The sequence below is a fragment of the Ictalurus punctatus genome, chromosome 17 (assembly GCF_001660625.3).
Source record: "Ictalurus punctatus breed USDA103 chromosome 17, Coco_2.0, whole genome shotgun sequence".
Lineage (NCBI taxonomy): Eukaryota > Metazoa > Chordata > Actinopteri > Siluriformes > Ictaluridae > Ictalurus > Ictalurus punctatus.
Genome location: NC_030432.2, coordinates 15312468 through 15331456, shown reverse-complemented (window position 1 = coordinate 15331456; position 18989 = coordinate 15312468). Strand labels below are relative to the sequence as shown.

The window sequence follows — 18989 nt, the reverse complement described above, 5'->3', positions numbered from 1 at the left end:
GCTGCTGAGTGTGCGTGTGTGTGTGTGTGTGTGTGTGTGCATGGTGCTCTGCGATGGACTGGCATACCTTGTACATTGTATACAAACCTTAAGCCTGGGGTTCCCAGAATAGGCTCTGGATCCACCACAACCTTGACCAGAATAAAGTAGTTTCTGAAGATGAATGAACGAATGAATGAACGAATGAATGAATGGTTTACTTGCATAAACACATGGAATATAAAACTGTTTGTCTTGGAGAATTTAGTTTTGAAATCGCGTGAGTCCACTTAGCAGAGACGAACAACAGAGTTACAGACTAAACACTGGCCTGTAATAATTGTTGGCAAACGTTCATCATTAATGACTGATGGACATGTGGATTCCACAGGCAGCAAAACAAGCTACGTATTTTACCTCATGTTTGTGTGGAAAGACCAACTTTTCCACAAACAATAGAAAAGAGAAAAAAGTGATTGAATGAAGCAGTGCCAGAATTTATAATTTGTTGGAAGTCACTGGGGGTTCTTCTCCTATTTTTTTTATTAATTTTTTTAATTTATTTTAACCCACAATCTGTGCATGTGAAAAATGGTCCATTAGCACGAGAGATTCTCATTATCGTGTAACTCTCAGCATGTTGAGGAGTATGAGGTCATGAGACATTTTTTCCAGGAAACAAGAGCAGGAGAGCAAATTGGATTGAGGATCACCACACTGAGCACTCTGTCTAACGGGCCTCTCCTCATCTGTAATTCAGTTAGCCAGCACTAACGCAACTGCATGACTCAAGGACTCTTTTGTGACCAGCGGCAACACGAGTGCCTGATCAGCTGGTCCCTGTGAGTGAGTGAGTGTGTGTGTGTGTGTGTGTGTGTGTGTGTGTGTGTGTGTGTGTGTGTGTGTGTGTGCATGTTCCAGTGTGAGAGGGGAAGAAGAAAACCCCTGATGAACAATCTCTGACTCTGCATGGAATATCCATGATTATGAGAAACATGAAAAGAATATATTTCATTTCAAAAACCAAACACCATTTGTTTCCATATTTTGTATATTTTGGTCAGCAGCAGTATTCGAAACACAATGATGTACTTTCCAGATAATTTGTGAATTTTGTTTCTACATGGTTCTATTTTGCATATTTAGGTCCACTTACTGTTTTGGGATTTTATTCTGACCTGCCTCATTTTCCTGAGCTGTGATACCTTGGCAACCTATTGTCGGTTGCCAGGTATTTCAATATTGCAGTGACGGTTTTCTGCTGGAGCCATTTATAATGAGATGAGCCGTGTAAATAGGACCAGACGCCAGAGGCATGAAAGCTTCCCGTCCACCTTTTCTTCAAGCAGACGTTCATAGAGCTTCTTCGTATTGACTTTCCAAATGTAGGTCAGCTTGCTTTGCTGTGACTACCCCCAGCACCACCCCACCCACCAACTTCTCATTGGGCTAGATCATCAATCAAAGTGTACAGAAAATCAGTAGAGGCTTGAGGAGTTGCTATTGTCCCCTCGAAGCCTTCCCGTTTCGTGGTTAATAGACTTTTCTTCCATCGCAACCTTTCCTTGTTATGGCAGGTTTTATTGTTGTGGGTGAATTGCTTATGTTTGTTTAGGACATTTGACACGTGTTGTGGTAGCGAATGTGGTTGGAGACTTTAATTGCTCTTACATCATCTCGAAGAGCTCCCAGAATCATTTATGAGGTGATTTTCAGAGGAAAAGTGTTGAAAAGTGTTGCGTTTTCATACATGCAGTGATCTAGAACAGGCTAAGCCTATAATTGTATTCTTTCCCTGATGTCCTTTCAATATGATGTTCAATATGACAATATCGATATCGCAGTTTATGTCGCAAAATTAGTTATATCATCTTACTTCTACTAACCAAGCTCAAGTAGCTGATTGGACTTTTTTTGTTTCGTTTAATCCACATTCTGTTTTTGTATGTTAAATTAAATAGAAAACTGTTCATTTGGCACATAGCTAGCAAACCTCATAAACTATTCAGTTAGATTTTTATGCCTTCACCCACTCATCACCCACTCCGAACCTGAAGTCATTTGATAGCACTGGTAGATTGAACATTTTGGCTGATAGTTTTATCCAAAGTGCCTTACAGTCGAGACAGGATACAATCCAAGCACTTTGAGGGTTAATGTTCTTGCTCAAGTGTCCAACAGGAATCCTGTAAGTCATAACTCACAACTTTTTAATCACTAGTTCAGAACTCTTGAGCCACCACTGCATCTAAAAAGAGAGTGTCTTGCTCAGAGAAAGTTTCTGTCCCAGGACTACAAACCTGTAGAGGACAGAAGGAACAGGAAGTACGTGGCAGGAAGTGGTGAAACACAGTGGGTCTGCTGCAGGTGCAAATCTAGGAGATGATCATTTCTGTATTAGAGTGAACTTTATACAGCTGGAGGTATGAACTGCACAATTCCTAGTCATATACCATTGACTTATATTATGTGTGCAGTTGTTTCTTGTGATTTAAACATGATTTATCAAACCACAATAAACCTTGTGATTATTCATGTGCTTATAAAGTGGCTGAAACAACGGTACTGGACTGTGTATTTGAATTATGATGTGATTATAGGCTGGGATTTTCCCCTTATAACACAAGCATTATCTTGTCTTACATGTTAAAAAGGACAGGACAACCCCTGAGCATGTAACAGGTAGAGTAGTCTGAAATTTTCTAGGTTTGTTTTTAGGTTTATATTTCACGTCAGTGATGATATACTGTACACCCAGTTTGCTCTGAATTTTAGGTTATTTATGAAACATGGTGGTTTCAACAAGTGCCATTCAGCTTTGGGTTATTTATGTGCTTTTCATGGATTATTTCACCGAGTTAATCATACTCATTTTAAACACTTTAAATGCTTAATCCATGCTTACAACTGAGTGTGTGTTTCTGTTTTTGAAGAACTTCCTTGCTTCTGAACACAAAATTAACTTTCATTTCTGCAAGGCCGTAAAGTACGTCATTTCTGCTCAATTGATGCAAGTTTTGGAAATAGAGAAGCTGAATACATCATTAATCAAGTTCTATGTAACTGAGACTTCCATGGCATCATTCTGAACAAGCAGTGATGCCATGATACTATGAAATATATTTCTCTTAGGAACTGGGACTAATATTGGAATAATTCTAAGTAAGCAAAAAGGTCAAACTCTGAGACACGGTTGCTGTGAAGTGCCATGTTGTCATCAAGCTGCTGCACATGTCATAGCGAGTCATATGAGTGGTCATGAGGGGTCATGACAGGCCATGGAAGTGGCAATATAAATTAACATAATGACAAGCAACAGCAGCACTGCATCAGTTGCACAAAGTGGGTTGTACAGAATGCAGCATTATGAGTTTAAAGTGTACTCTCCTTGTCAATGCTACATTTTTTTAATCTTTTGTTTTCTTACCTGACTTTACCTCCTGTAAGTGCTGCAAGCTATACTTAGGGTGTTAGAAACCTGCTGCGCTAGTGATGGGGTAATGACAGGTCTGGGCTGTCTCTCAGTCTGCTGCTAACCACACACACACACACACACACACACACACACACACACACACACACACACACGCACACATACACATATATACACATATACACATAGACACGCAAGTACATCTGTCAACAGATGGCTCTCCAACCAGACATGACCTAACACGAGCTCAGTGCTGCTTTACCACGGACTGTGTGAACCGGCCTTAGTGTCCCTGTTACTCTTTGTCTCCCTGGGGAAGTTCTTCAGAAGGACCTAGTTTTAAGGGGATTTTTTTTGTGTTTTTTTTTTTTGTTTTTTTTTTACCTCTGCCAGGCTTGAATACATGTCTCACAACCATCTCACAGTTTGACTGTAACCTCTCTCACGAGGGCGTGAAACCTGCTTTGAAGTCTTCGCCTGTAATTGCATGCTTTCTTTTTTCTCCATCTACTCCAACGCCTAAACATCAAGTGCACATCGGAAACGGTGCTCCTGCCCCCCTTCATCTAATTCAGTTCCTCCACCGAAAAGAAGCTGTAATGTGGCCTTGGCTGCTGACTCAAACTAGCTCCTGCTCCTCTTCATTTCATATTCTCTCTGGGGAGGTCCCCAAAGAGGCCAATGTGGCGTTTGAGATCTTTTGAAGAAGTGAGCGATTCACTTGGCCAAGTCTAGCAGGCTTCTTTAGACCCCAAAGAAACAGACAGTCAGAGAGAGAGAGAGAGAGAGAACAGTATTGCCTTTCAGCCTCCTTGGACTGAAGGAAAGTAAGAGAGAGAAAGAGGATAACTGCACACTATGTCCTTGGCATGGACAGTTCCAATCCCCTGACCTCCAGCTGCTTGTGGAGAATATACATTCACACACAAGTGCATGCACACACACACACACACACACACACACACACACACACGCGCACACACACACACACACACACACACACACTCACTCACTCACTCACTCACTCACTCACTCACTCACTCACACACCCACACACACTCACACCCCCACCCTAAAGAATTATATGCATGCCTCACTGCCACAGATGTCATGCAACATTTCTTTGTCCTTAATTTTAAATTCAAAAAAAATATTAACATCTGTCTTTCAGAAAGGACTAACTACATAATATTGAAGTCATTTTAAATCTGCACTTTATATTTTATTTATTTATTTTACCCGATTTTCTCCTAGTTTTGTCATTGCCAATTCCCACTCGCTAGCTAATTCTCCCTATTTGCACAACAGGTTCAGAAAGGGATGGCGAAAGCTTAACACACATTCCTGAGACATGTCACTTTGTCTGAAGTGCTGCTCATTGCAATGTCACAGGGTGGCTGAACATGCTGAAAGCGCTAACTCTTCTCTTCACAGACATTCGTTATTGGTAATTAGTGTCCCTCTGATACTGTCACTCTGTTTTCCCCCATGGTGCAATTTGTTTAGGCAGGTGAGATTTGCACCTGGGAGTGCTCAGATTGTCTGAGCAAGGTCTCAATGTGATTCCAGCACAGTTCAATTGGAGTGAGAAAGCGATTTGACTCTGAATCAGCCTGACTGCATGAAGTGAACAAAACATGTTGTGCATTACGAACAGAATTGTTTCGTTAATACTGATGTCTGGTGAAAATTTCATGTGAATAACCTCAATGGAAATATATTTACTGAAAAAAACTGTTGACGCTTCAAATACTTATTTCCCGCACTGTAATTTTTCAAATCACTTATTTAATGCAGCGCCTTGTTCTCCATGCTTGGGTGATTTTTGTGATTTCTATGCGCACTTGGCAAAGGTTCAATTTCCTTTCTCCATTGCTATATTTATGGCCAATGAAAGATTTCTGAGCCTATATTTTCAGCCTCACATGCCCCTCAGCCAATTTTTTTTTTTTCGCTTTTTGCAGTGTGAAACCAAGCAAACGAACCAAAAGTATTAATTTATGCTCTAATTCTGACACGGCAAACAGACCAATCAAGTGAAAGCTATGAAAGCGCCCTCAGACTCCCAGCCACAGATTGCCGTGGCATCATTGGGATTCAAGCTCATGGTCTCTCGACGACTCATTTCTGACCACTGTTTAAAAACCTTTATGTCCCTGGCTAGATCGAAATTGAACCTGTAATCAAAACAAGGGTAATGTTCGAGCTATGTCTGGGGTTAGCACTGATACCTTTTCTTTCTTCATTCATCTGAAATCTGCCAAGACATCAAACCACATCCACTGGGGTCGTTCGAGTACACATGAGATCAGGCTGATTTGTCAGTATGGCTCACTTAAATGAAACATTCTTGTTTGTCCTTTATCTTCAATTAAATTCAGGTAAAAGTTATTTTTGATCATCTCACCATGCATTCATGGAAATATTATATTAAAATAATAACATTCACCGATCAGGTCACATTTCATCTCTCTATACTCCACCCTTAGCTATAAACATGTCTGTTTCACTCTGAAATGTCCCATTACACGAGAAGAACGTTATGCTTTTCGTTTCGCATTGCATTTAAAAAACAGCTGTACACAGTCTAACTGGCTGTTGGGCTGGACTGTATCATATACATAACAGCATGTTATGTTTTCTCTCTAATGCTATGTTCTGGACTGTACTCTTGTAGATGAGCTTTTCGTGAGGACTTGTGATGGACTCCAGGCCATTGTGTGCTCTCTCTTGCCAGCAAGTGTAAGCGCTGCTGGCACTGGAGCCAAAACAGAAGGCTGATGGGGAGGGAGCACTGCAGACATCCCCCCTCCCAAAACGCCAGGACTTGGCGCTGATTGCTGTGGGCTGGCATTCCAGTCCTTTTTACTCACACACATCTACACACTGACCTGCAACCACTGTTTCCTGAAAGACAGGAATTGAGGCTGGCTTCCTGTGACAGTCCTCTTTCATGTGGTCACTTCCTGGTGTTTGGCTGTTGCTATTGACCCCTGGATTCATACACAGCAACTCTGAGAGGCTCATACAATTTTATAACTGATTAAATCAGCTCAAAACTCTGTAGAAATGAGGATACTATAAATCAGGTATTAATAGTGCATTATGCCACCATAATGACTGTGTGCAAAACAATCCATTAGCATTTACAAAAATAAATAAAAATTTAAATTCTATCCCTGCATGTACTATAGATAAGAAGAGTGTTTTTTTTTTTATACTGCAGATGTATATAAGCCTGCATTATCTCTCTACAACTGACACATTGGCCTTTATCCATCAAAGTTGCTTTCATTTAGATCTTTAAATTGTACCTACAGTTTCAGTATTCATACAATTTTAACAACTGTACAGTAACTGCAGTAAAATCGTAATTCTTTTCAGTATTATCAATATTATCACTGTTAATATTACTAATAATAGAGATAATACACATATTAGACATCTAGAAATAATATGTAGTTCTGGGGCTAGGAAACAAACTCTGACAGTAGTTCTGAAGAGAACAATGCATTATATCATAAGATTAAAGTAGTATTTCAAGAAGGAAAGTCTCATATAAACTTCTTGAAAGAAGGTCTCATATTACAGGAATAAAGTTGCAGTATTACGAATAAATCACGTCTTAATTCATTAAGTCTCAAACTGGGACATCTTGTATTCATATGTAGATGAAAGCAGGGTTTTGTTTCCACACAGCAGAAGCCGATTTACTAATCCCTTATGTCCTCGCTTATTTTGTTGATGTACAGCAGTTTCATGAATCAGACGTGGATCAGCTCATATGTCGTCCCTGGCCCTCAAGTCTGTTCTTGCTTCTACGCCATTTTGTTGAATATGGGCCATTGTGCTGTAAATCACCAATAACATTCTGTTAAAATTGCTCCGTTTGTGCCGTGTCGTTGTATTGTTACGGTATTCATGGAATGGTGGGACTGTTGCAAAGCCGAGATTAGAGTGTCTCCACAGTACACACACCATGTGGTTTGGTAACCTTGTTCAGGAATGTGGATTGAGACAAAGCAGAATCCCACGTTCTTCATTTCCTAAGAGATTGCACCCCAATGGCCTAGCTGTGATTGTGTTTGAACTTTGAACACAGTGATTAACTGGAATGCTGAGGTTCATGTCTTCAGTTACTGCTAATACATAAACTGTTGTCCAAACAGGAAGATGGATTCCATTAAAGCGGCAACATCAGTCAAATCAGTTAACCTTGATAATAGATACTGTGATTTACTACTACTACTAGTAGTAGTAGAAGTATGCAGGCCAGTTTTGTTTTTGAACCTGGACCATGCATATATACACATAGTGGATAATTCAAAATGGATAGAAACACACACACACTTAGGTAATGGCAGGGTGAGGCAATAGTGTTCCATTAGTTCATGCTTAGTTAAAAAGAGCCTACTTACATACACGACCCAAAGCAGGAAACTGGGCTTCTCTGAGTATGACCACACTGTAGACACACTCGTTTGCCAGACCTCCTCACACAGCACACAGAGTTCTGACTTGGTATTTCCCCCTGTCGTCTTCTCCTTAACGACAGGCTGTACACAGATTCTGTGAAACTCCAAGTCCACCTCTAAGGTAATTATCACAATAATCACATGATCATTCAGCAGCAGATTGATTTCAGATTATGGTGATTTAGTTGTAAATGTGTGTTGAGTTAATTCATTTACAGTACAAGCACAGTATAGATTAAAATCTGGGTTTGTGTTTACTCGAAACCAGACTGAAAACTGTCCTGTTGCTGCTTAAAACTGTTACGCCTCATAAGGTGTTGGGTAATGAGAGTGTGTGTGTGTGTGTGTGTGTGTGTGTGTTAGTGTTCGTGCTAGATTTGAATAGACTTTGGAGTGTCGTGGCCAGCCTCCTTCCTGCATCTCTGCTGATATATGACTGTCACAGGACACTCTGGCGTCTGGCTCAAAATCGCAATCGTTCTCTGAACCCTCCCCTCCCCCACCCCCAACCCACACACACACATACACACACATGCACAAACATACACCATAAGGAATGTATTCTTAAAAAGGAAAAAATCTCTTATGGCAATGGCCATTATTGACGGCCAAGTATTAACAAGTTGGTCATTGAAATAAAATTACATTTCATATTGACTTATACATGTAAATTTGCCCTGACTACACAGTTTAGGTATTTGCACCCGTAAATATTAAGAAACAGAAGTGTTGCTTAACAGAGCGGTCAGGCTTTTCTTTAGCAACATTAGCCAAACACAGCACTGCATTAATGTTGGTAGCTAAGTAGTTTGCCTGGCTAATTTCATCTCTCTGCCAGTAACATTTGCAGCTACCCAAGTTTGCTAAGCTAGGCTAAATAGCATATCATCTAAATAAAACCAAGTGCTAGTAAGATAGTGAACACTAAGCTAGCTATTATATTGTACACAACAGAAGCCAGGATTGCTATCGGACTGTTGTATTTCAAACCATTACCCAGCTTTGGTTACAAGTTAGCTAAAATTAGAACTAACCGCTATAGTTATGTACCTGTACCATGTAGACATGTTTGCTAGCAAGTGTTATTCTTCACACTCCCAGATTCTTGGCTATCTGTGATAGAGGGAGACAAAGCTACAAGATATTGTACAAATAGGCAATGAAATTATCTTTCAACCCTGATGCTTTTTCAAACTTTTTTATTTTATTTTATTTAATGAGGCAGCATTAGTTTTTCCTTTGATATCAAATCTAATTATTGCCATAAAATATCTGTTTATCTATTGTGTTTGTGCTATCATTAATTTCCCCACAAAAAGTTTAAAACAAGCTGAACTACACACTGTATATACACACGTCCAATCACCTCTGTGTTTTTAGGTTGTATTTATCTCTGTCTCTCTCTCTCTCTCACTCACTCACTCACTCACTCACTCACTCACTCACACACACACACACACACACACACACACACACACACACACACACACACACACACAAACACACACCCTCTGTTCAGTGATGCATTTCTGATGCCCATATTTAAAAAATACTACACAGAAATTTCACATGGTGTTTGTTTTATACACAGCACATGCTGTTTCAAACAGAAACACAGACACACACACACACACACACACACACACACACACACACACGCTCACGCTCACATTCACTCAGTTACATGAAGATGATCATGAAGCATTTTAGTCCACAAACAATACTGCCATCACATCATGCCCTGTCCATTAACAACTCCAAATAACGCCTGTACCTGACAACCCATTAGGCCAGTACCTGAAAAATGCCGTTTTTGTTTAACTTCATGAGAAATAGCACTAATGGTGAATATTACTATGGCAGTTTAAGTAATACCTGTTTCCAGCCATCTGAATATTTACCTGTGCTGTGTCACTGCTTTCCTGCTGAGCATCTATTATGGGAAATGGAACTGAGGTTTATATTTTCTCTAAAAGCACTGCATGGATTTTGATATACTGCCACTGACCCTTGCAGAGTGTTGATTTGGATGTAGGTAAGGTTGCTATTGATGCATTGTGTTGCTATGTAAAAATCTGTCAAAAGCATTTGTCAAACAGAAATTATTTTTTTCTGCTTAATGCTATTGTGTGTGACTGGTGAAGTGGACAAAAGAATAGAAGCAGTTTCTCTCTTTCTCCAGTCAAAGATGTCTTTAATATTTGACTGACCACAGCACCCTGGCAAATCCATTCATTCTTTCTTGCATCTCCGTCAGTTTTGCATTGGAGTGTAAACCAACGGATATGCCTTATTAATATAGACTTTTCTGGTGCTGTCCACGAAGAACAATTTATTTGTATTATTATTTTACTTATGGTTAAGGCTCTTTTAGCAAGATCAGGGAGAAATTGACTTAAGAGCAATCATTATATAATTGATGCAACACATTGCAACTGTTTAGGCCCTGTGTTTGGACAGTCTAGGGGGATAAAAAGATTCAATAATAATAAACCAATAAATAAATGTAATGATGCACATTTGCCTAATGTGTCAAATATTTGACTTGTTACATGATATTTATGCATTATGATCATTAGGAAGGAGTCGATGACTGCAGTCATAAATATATCCCCACTTTTAGAAGTGTTCACTCAGCTTATATCAACTGGCAAATGGGGGATAATGTGCAAAATTAGCAATTGTACTGTACACCTGTACGCCTCCATGGCTGCCTTTGTGATTGTCAATGAACAGTTCAGATTGTCTTTCTGATATTTACACCATGTAAAGATCATAAGAGAGTATGTCATAAGGTAGTTTCAGTTTGTTTATGAAAATTAGTTGTCTAGAGTACATAAAATGCCTAGTGGCCCAGTCCTTTGTGAAGATTGGTGGACAGACAGAGGGATTTTAAGCTGAAATGTAGGCCACATATGAAAGAAAAGGTCAAAAGCAGGAGATGAATAGAAAACAGCTGCTATGAGGATTTGCACTGACGTGATATACCACCAGAACAGAATTTACTGGAAAAGGGCAAAGGTGGTCATAACAGTCTCTCCCTTTCTCATCTCTCTTTCTCAGAACTCGATCCGGCACAACCTATCTCTGCACAGTCGTTTTGTCCGAGTGCAAAATGAGGGAACGGGGAAAAGCTCATGGTGGATGCTCAACCCAGAGGGTGGTAAGAACGGCAAGTCACCTCGCCGCCGTGCCGCGTCCATGGATAACACCGGCAAGTTTGCCAAGAGTAGAGGGCGTGCAGCCAAGAAAAAGGTATGCTGCCAAAGACTGTCCTCACCCACCTCCTGACACCCTGGACAGCATTTATTCTTACCCTAATTTGGATTGTATTTTTGTACTGCTTAAACCTTGAAAGCCTTCAGATATTTTGAACTTAACCCTGAATATTCTGATCTGGTCACCAAGCTGAAATAAAGTTTCAAGTTCACACACCTAATCCAAAGACTCCTGAAGAATGTGAAGAATCGTTTTTTAAATAAAATTTAAAACTGGTAAACATATGTTACTACCTGAGCAGACATTCATTAGGATATGTTTGTTGGTATCATTGCTAGTGGTAATGGGTTTACCCACTCTTGTTTCCTGCAGCTGGCCCTTAATGGTTGTCCTGATGCTGGTGCTGAGAGTCCAGGCTCTCAGTATAGTAAGTGGCCCGGCAGCCCCAACTCGCACAGCAATGATGACTTAGAGGCATGGACAACGTTCCGCCCTCGAACCAGCTCCAATGCCAGCACAGTGAGCGGCCGTCTTTCACCCTTCATGCCCGAGCAGGATGACTTGGCTGACTCAGAAATGCACATGGTCTACTCGGGCCCTGGCTCATCCGCCAAAATGACCTCAACTCTCCCGAGCCTTTCGGAGATGACCAGCTCTTTGGGACATGGCAGCACAGAGAATGTGATGGAGAACCTTCTGGACAATCTCAACCTGCTCTCACCAAATAACCCAGGATCAGCTGGAGGGCCTGGTTCAAGCTCTAACCAATCATCCCCCTCCTCTCTCTTACAAAGCAGCCCTGGATATGCACCGTACAGCAACCAGCAACCCCAACAAGACTACCGCAAGTGCCTATATGGCCAGGCTAGCATGGGAAACCTATCCTCTATGTCCATGCAGACTCTGGAGAGCAAGCCTTCTTTTCCAGCTTCTCCTGGATCGATCGGGCAGTTTAACTGCACACCGGGGCTGCTTAAGGAGCTCCTGACCTCTGATTCCGACCCACACACAGACCTGATTCCTTCTGTAGAAACCGTGGTCTCCCAGACGGCCGGCAGAGGAGGACGCATGCTGCCTCCTTATGGTGGCGGGCGAGCTGAACTAATGGGGGGTGGAGCATCCCATGGCCACGTCTTGTCTCACTCTCACAGCATACATGGCCAGGCGCCACCTGCCGCGGTGGCTCTGAATGGGCGTCCAATACATCCAATGAGCAACATGAGCCACGGGGGACGTATGGGGTCTGTCAAGTCAGCTATGCAGATGCAATACGGGGCCTCGGGTCACATGGCAGGAGGTGGTGGGGCAGGAGGGGGAGGAATCCCCTTCTGCAACATCAATGGCAATGGATATGGCCCTGGACCGGGCCTGCCCCCCATTCAGCACATGGAGAAGCTGCCCAGCGACTTAGATGGCATGCCTGTGGAGCGCTTTGAGTGTGACATGGAGTCCATACTTCATGACACACTCATGGACGGAGACCCACTGGACTTTAACTTTGACTCCATGGTGAGCCAGCCGGGGTTCCCGCCACATGGGGTGAAGACCACTACTCACAGCTGGGTGTCTGGGTAAAGGTACATAAACATCTACACATTGCTCCATTATAATTACCAATAAAAACACTCAAACTACAAATCAGATTTTCAAGGGGCAGAGCTGGTCAGAGTCTTCTGACTCAGAACAGAACTAATTTCTGGGGATATTTCTGGCGAAAAATGTGAACAGAAGCCTTAAGTAATTAAACTGGCCATATCCATTGCATTGCATTACAGTTTTTATTTCTTTCACATTATGTATTCTAATTACATATAGATCGAGAAACCCTTTAAACAAAACCAACTACACCTTTACCTTTCTTACCTTTCTTTTACTCATATACAGAATAGGGGAATTCAAGGCTGAATTCTGGCTCAGTTTGAAACATTTTAAATCTTAAAGGTTGCTTGGCAGAGCCACCTCATGTGATCTTGAGTTTCTTTCACCGACAACGCATTAAACTGTTTTTCCTTTTCTCTCAGGTAAGACCTTTCTGCCCCTCAGACTGTCGAGTAAGAGCCCAAAGAGGCAATTCTCACCCATTCACGCTATGCTCTCTTCTCTTGCTTCTCATCATGGACATTCCTCTGCTTTAGTCCTGCTCAGCCATGGCTGTGATATGACTGCACATTGCCAAGGATGTTCGTTCAGTGGGGAGCTAAAGAAGGAAGCTCCTGCTCCAGCATTGCAATGCGCCTTCAAACCAAGTGCCAAACCAGGTGCCTGTGCTCCTTAGCCAAATCAAATGTGCTTTATTTTGCTGCCTTCTTCTCGCTATAGAGAACCAGTGGTCAAATCAGGGCAAAAATGGTGTGGTCCACTACTAAGACTCGCATATTACATACAGCACGCATTCACTTATGCAACTACATCATGGTTATCAGAAGAATCAAATTTTCTACTAAATTCACACTGTGATCAGGTGATATCCTAAATTAAGGCACCTATTCTTAAAATCCAAGCCTTTGTCTTCACCAGCCCTTTAAATTGACCATTGCAGGGTGATGTATGCCTTTTCTCTACCTGTCTAGCATGCTGTTAGAGTCCAACCTGCTGCCTTTTGCTTTCTAATGTCTACATACAGTGCTTAATACCATAGAGAGCTCAAAGCGAACCTTATTGGGAAAAAGAACTGGATCCTGAAGATTAGTGTACATAGTTTTATGTGGAGAAGGTCCTTTTCTTGGCAGGACCTAGAAGAAGTTTAGGAAAATCTCTCTGCCTAGATGGACGATGTTACATGAATTATTACAACACTTTCTGTTTTCTCCTCAGTGTGCTTGAATCGCAGTAGACGTACTTCATTTTTAACGAGTGTATTGTGATTATGTCATGTACAGAACGTTTACACAAAGAATTCAGCAATCAGGGCAGCAGATTTGACATGTTTTGTAAATCGAGAGAAACTGGATCCGACACTTGACATTTCGGTTGGCTCTTTCTCACTCACGACTGTGTACACCTTTCCACATTTCTTGTAAATATATGGTAAATATATATGGCAGAAGTATATAGTTGATACGTTTTGAGATTTTGTTTTTGAAATTTTGTTATTGTTTTTGTGTATGGTTGGCTTTAGCTGAGGTTAGATTAAGCTTGTAAAATGCATTTCAACAGTGTTTTGGGGTCCTTAAAGGACAGGTCCACCCATTTTGCAAAGTTTCTTTAGGTGTTTGTATCCTGAACGTGCTATATAATATAATTGTATGGCCTTGGGAGCTCTATTAATCAATTTTATATGGAATATACTGCCATCCTAAGATGCTATGATTTAATTGTATACCAGTGACCAGTCTTTACCCTGTAGACTCCTGTTATTTGACTTAGCATGGTAGAAATTTTGATAAACTGTTGGACATGTCCTTTAACATTTCTCTTAAAGTCCCTGACACACGAGTCCCGATGTACTTAAGAACTACAGTGCAGATAGGCTCTTATGGACCACCATCTGTGCATGTAGATAACCTCTCCCTTTAAGAAAGTGTGGGGAAATGTATTTAGTTTATTTATTAGCGCGAAGGAGAAGAGACGTGATTGAGTCACGTCACAGATTAATCACAATTACAATTAATTCTCTCTCTCTCTCTCTCTCTCTCTCTCTCTCTCTCTCTCAAAATTCAGGCACTGTGATGTACATGCCAATATTCTACTGATCTTTCCATTTACTGATGTCAGAAAAAATGGCTTTCTCAAAAACTGACAATTAGACTTACTGCCTGCCTTCTTTCTTTTGCTTCCTTCCCTCCTACCTTTTAAGCTGACTTGTCTCACTATCCTCGTACAACCATCATAAAACCCATTAGCCTTCATTTGTTTTGTTCAGTCTGGCTACCATGCTATTTACTTTGTACACTGTACAAAACTCTTTTATAATTATGGGTAGTTGCTCAGTTCAGAGAAAACAGAGATATCTTGCTTTTGGGAAATCAATATCATATCAAATTATATACAGTAGTTGCTGTAATTTTAACATTGCCAACATAGACTTATGTCAGTTAGTTCTCATATTTTGTTCTTTCTTGCATTTGTGAGTTTCTTTATTGGCTGGCATTGAGGTCACTGAGGACACAAATTGTTCTGACTAAACTGAAAATCCTGAAAAACCAGTGTGCCAGAGTGTAAGTCTGAAAGTTCTGGCACATCTGGACTTTCTGAATGTGTCACTCATGAAGTGCATAAAGCTGCATGTGTTAAATCTAGTAGATCAAAGGTAGCGATGTACCTTCTGCGTAATTTTAATATTTGAATATCCAAAAGAATTAATCAATTGATATTTGGTTAACTGCTAGGGAAGAAAAGCACTTTTTGTAATATTACACGATCAATTATAATTTTTTCAATTTTTCTCTCTGTATAAAAATGAAATGATTCACAGATTGGCACACAGTGTCACTTTTAATGTCAGATGTGTTTAATCTGCAATTCCAAGGTTGGTGATTTAAGACTGTAGTTTAAGACTTTTAATAGCTATGTACTGAGCGTTATTTTCTAAAGTATTGTCTTCCTGTGACCATCATTTCTGACCGCCCACCTTTTCCCACAATTTCTTTCAGTCTTGATGCACTTCTAAACTTGCACACCAAGTTTCTACAACAAAATATTTCCAGACATGGATTTTTGTTTGTCCATATTTTCCACACTGACTTCTTGTGGTCATAGGGCATAACAAATACCCAAATGTTTGATTTCAGTATACAAATACTGGCATCTCAGTAACAGAAACAGGTATCCGGGTTAGCGGGTTAAGCGGGTAACCGAATAGCCTGGGCACATCCCTAATCTATCTAAGCATATAATCACAGAGATTGTTACTCAAATTCCCCAGTCAACCTACAGAAGTCTATGGCGGTATTAGTAATCCTTTAGAGATGAGTATATATTACATAAATGACATAAATCTCTATTTCTCAATATGAATTTAAACAGAAATTCCATATTTAATTAGACCTACATTACGAACATAATTCAAATGATTTCCACAGTGATTTCTCATCACATATTTTTGTTGTTGTTGTTTTTTTTTGCTCACTATTTACTCAAGTCCAAAATTTCCATAGTACTGGTTGTACAAGGATAGTGTTCATTTTTCTCTCTCTCTCTCTCTCTCTCTCTCTCTCTCTCTCTCTCTCTCTCTCTCTCTCTCTCTCTCTCTCAGTGTGGGTGTGGGTGTGTATGTATATCACAACTTTTTTGTGTGTGATTAAATCAAGACTTGGCCGAGTCAGATACAAGCTTATTCTGAAGCATGGTAAATAAACAGTGTTTTGTTGAGCAGTTTTGTTGTTTTGTTAAGCAGTACATCGCTGAAAGACTTGAATCTGCAGGCTCGACTCTGACTTTTTGAATACTGACATATGTAACAACGATACAATTTAGAGCTATTTTAATATTCTGTGAAAGCATCTATATTTTAAAGTGATATGCAGTGACTTCATAAATATCAAACAGCTGATGTGTCACAGAAATACTATTAAAATAATGGCATTTGATTTCTTTACATGAGGTTAGCGTGGGACACGCAGGCAGCAGCTAAAAGACTGCCACATATCTATTATAGAAATGATGAATTAACCTGAGTTATATTTCTTGTGCAGGCCACTCATAAAAAAGAGGACTATAACATAGAAAATGTCTACTAATATTATTGGATAAACCATAAAACAATATTTTAGATATGGGCAAGCTGACTTGTATTGTATATGCTTTGTTAATTTAGCAAATGCTTACACCTATGCATTCTTGTACTTCATTTATTACTTTTGTTACCTTTGGTTTGTTTTTACTGATGACAATATATTTCATGTACTATGGGCTTGTGGAGAAATTTTGATGTTATGAAAAAAATATGAAGTATTTAGACAGTAGATTTACATGTAAAGCTTTTTTTGTAAACTGACTCTGTTATTCTTGTATTTTACAGCGGTTTTTAAATTAAATATAGAAATAACAGAAAAAAAAATCTATAAAATTGCTAAACTACAAGTAAATTTGATAAAGATGAATTAGTAATTTGTGTATTCAGATTGCAGTTTGGACCAATTTTTATAGAAGAGAATCTATCAGTTAAAGATGTTGCACTTTCATAAAGAAACAAAGCAGTGAAGATGTGACCTATTTTGAAACAAACTGTTACATTTCTTAACTTATGTACAGAAATTCACAGTAAAATTCTATATCTCAATGTGCAATCAATGTATGTATAAATAATAAATCTATATACAAGAGAAAATGATATTGTTTGGAGATCATTATGCTGACATTTCCTTACTGATAAATGTGTCTTACTTTACGATTGTTGGCAGTAAGTGACTGTCTTTTAGCCAAACAGTTTGTACAGTGTGAGGCTCTCTAAATTACTTTTTCCTGATGTGCTTGTATTCCAATACAACAACCAGAATATGTTGCTGCTGTATGAAGCCATATATGTATATAAATGATCTTAAACCAAGAAAAATCTGGTGTGTGTCTTGCGTTTTAATTTAATTGAAGTGGTTAAAGGGGGACATTTTAAATACCACAGGATAGGTTTTTTTTTTAATGACTTATGTCACATGTGTTGCATGCATTTGTGTTGCCTTTATTCAGTCCCTCCAGGATTTTGCAATCGTAGACTTTAACGCAAAATCAAGGAAACTGCAATATTCGGGGGAGCAAAATTAAAGATTTTAAGCCAAGACTTGTCGTGATGTCATCACAACGTGCATTCGGCAAAAGCCCTCTTCGATTCACGTGCCTCGAATATGCGTACAGCTAAGAGGTTTCATTTACTAACAAACATCACTGCAAAAGACCGTGAAAAACAATTTCGTGCAATTACAATTCCGCCAGATAGCCGCAGCAAAATCGAGCAATTTGGGCCGCAACACTATAACAAAAAAACAAAACAAAACAAAAAACTGACATACTATCTATTTACGTGATGCTGTCATGAATAATGGTTGTTCTATTAAGAGAAACCCAGAGTTATCTGAGGTCATGGGTTTTTCTCTCCACACACAGTAAGCTTAAAGCAGAGTCTGAGAATCCCAGTCTTAAAATGTAGACTAGATGGAGAATAAGCTTTTCAAACTTTTAATATGCTGAAAGCTAAAGGTATACCTAGCTATAGTAAACAACGTTAAGTTAAATGTTAAGCCTGGAACAGATTTATTAACACTAATAAAGTCATTTTTAAACAAAAATTCAAATCCTAGCTATTTTAATGAGGATTAAGTTATAAGGATCCTAGGCAATCTAATAGTGGCCTTAGCATTAAAAAATATTGTACATAGACTATTTCTAATGCTTTAAGATGGCATGTTCATGTGATCTCACTTTCGATATGTACAAGAAAAAAATCTGACAAAGATCAAAATTCAATGAAGTGATGCAAGATTACTTTAGCTGGATAGCATTTACTAGAACTGTGTATGCATGAAGAACCCAGTCACCTCTGCACACACTTCATGTACTTTTGACCCATGCTCTGGCTCTCTCCTGATGTGGAGATATTGTTAGCTGTGGACTTCAAAGTCAGACAGCAGTGGGCGAAGCAGTCATGAGAAATGCTGTGGGGTTTCAAATCCCTCACTTCTGATAGTACAGAAAGCCGGCATTGAGAAAATATGTGCAGATCTGGCACTTCTTGCTCCTCTCGCTCCTCCAAGTCTGGCTATAGAGTTTCTCTTATAACTCTGGCTTCCAGCTGGGGCCTCATAGTTGGAACAATACCAAGTTGGAGCCCAGGCTTTCCTGCCTCACAAACGTAGAGCCAGGAATTCTCAGGCCACTGGCTATAGCTATGAAATAACTCTATAATCCCTTAAGATCCTTGAAACGAAGGTGAAAATGCCCTGAAATGGTTC

At 39.8% G+C, this 18989-nt stretch overlaps 1 protein-coding gene across 2 annotated transcripts in view; it reads left to right on the top strand.

Annotated features, from left to right (window-relative positions):
• foxo1a (forkhead box O1 a) overlaps nucleotides 1-17599 on the top strand; it is a 37349-nt gene extending 19750 nt beyond the window's left edge. The window contains exons 2-4 of one of the 2 annotated variants that reach the window (XM_017490710.3): nucleotides 10951-11142; nucleotides 11479-12683; nucleotides 13242-17599. In XM_017490710.3, coding sequence (XP_017346199.1) covers nucleotides 10951-11142; nucleotides 11479-12681 — 1395 coding nt within the window. In that variant the 3' untranslated portion in view covers nucleotides 12682-12683; nucleotides 13242-17599. Of the gene's footprint in view, nucleotides 1-10950; nucleotides 11143-11478; nucleotides 12684-13127 lie in introns of both variants that reach the window. The other variant, XM_017490709.3, reaches the window with a different exon arrangement.
• Nucleotides 17600-18989: the final 1390 nt, after the last annotated feature.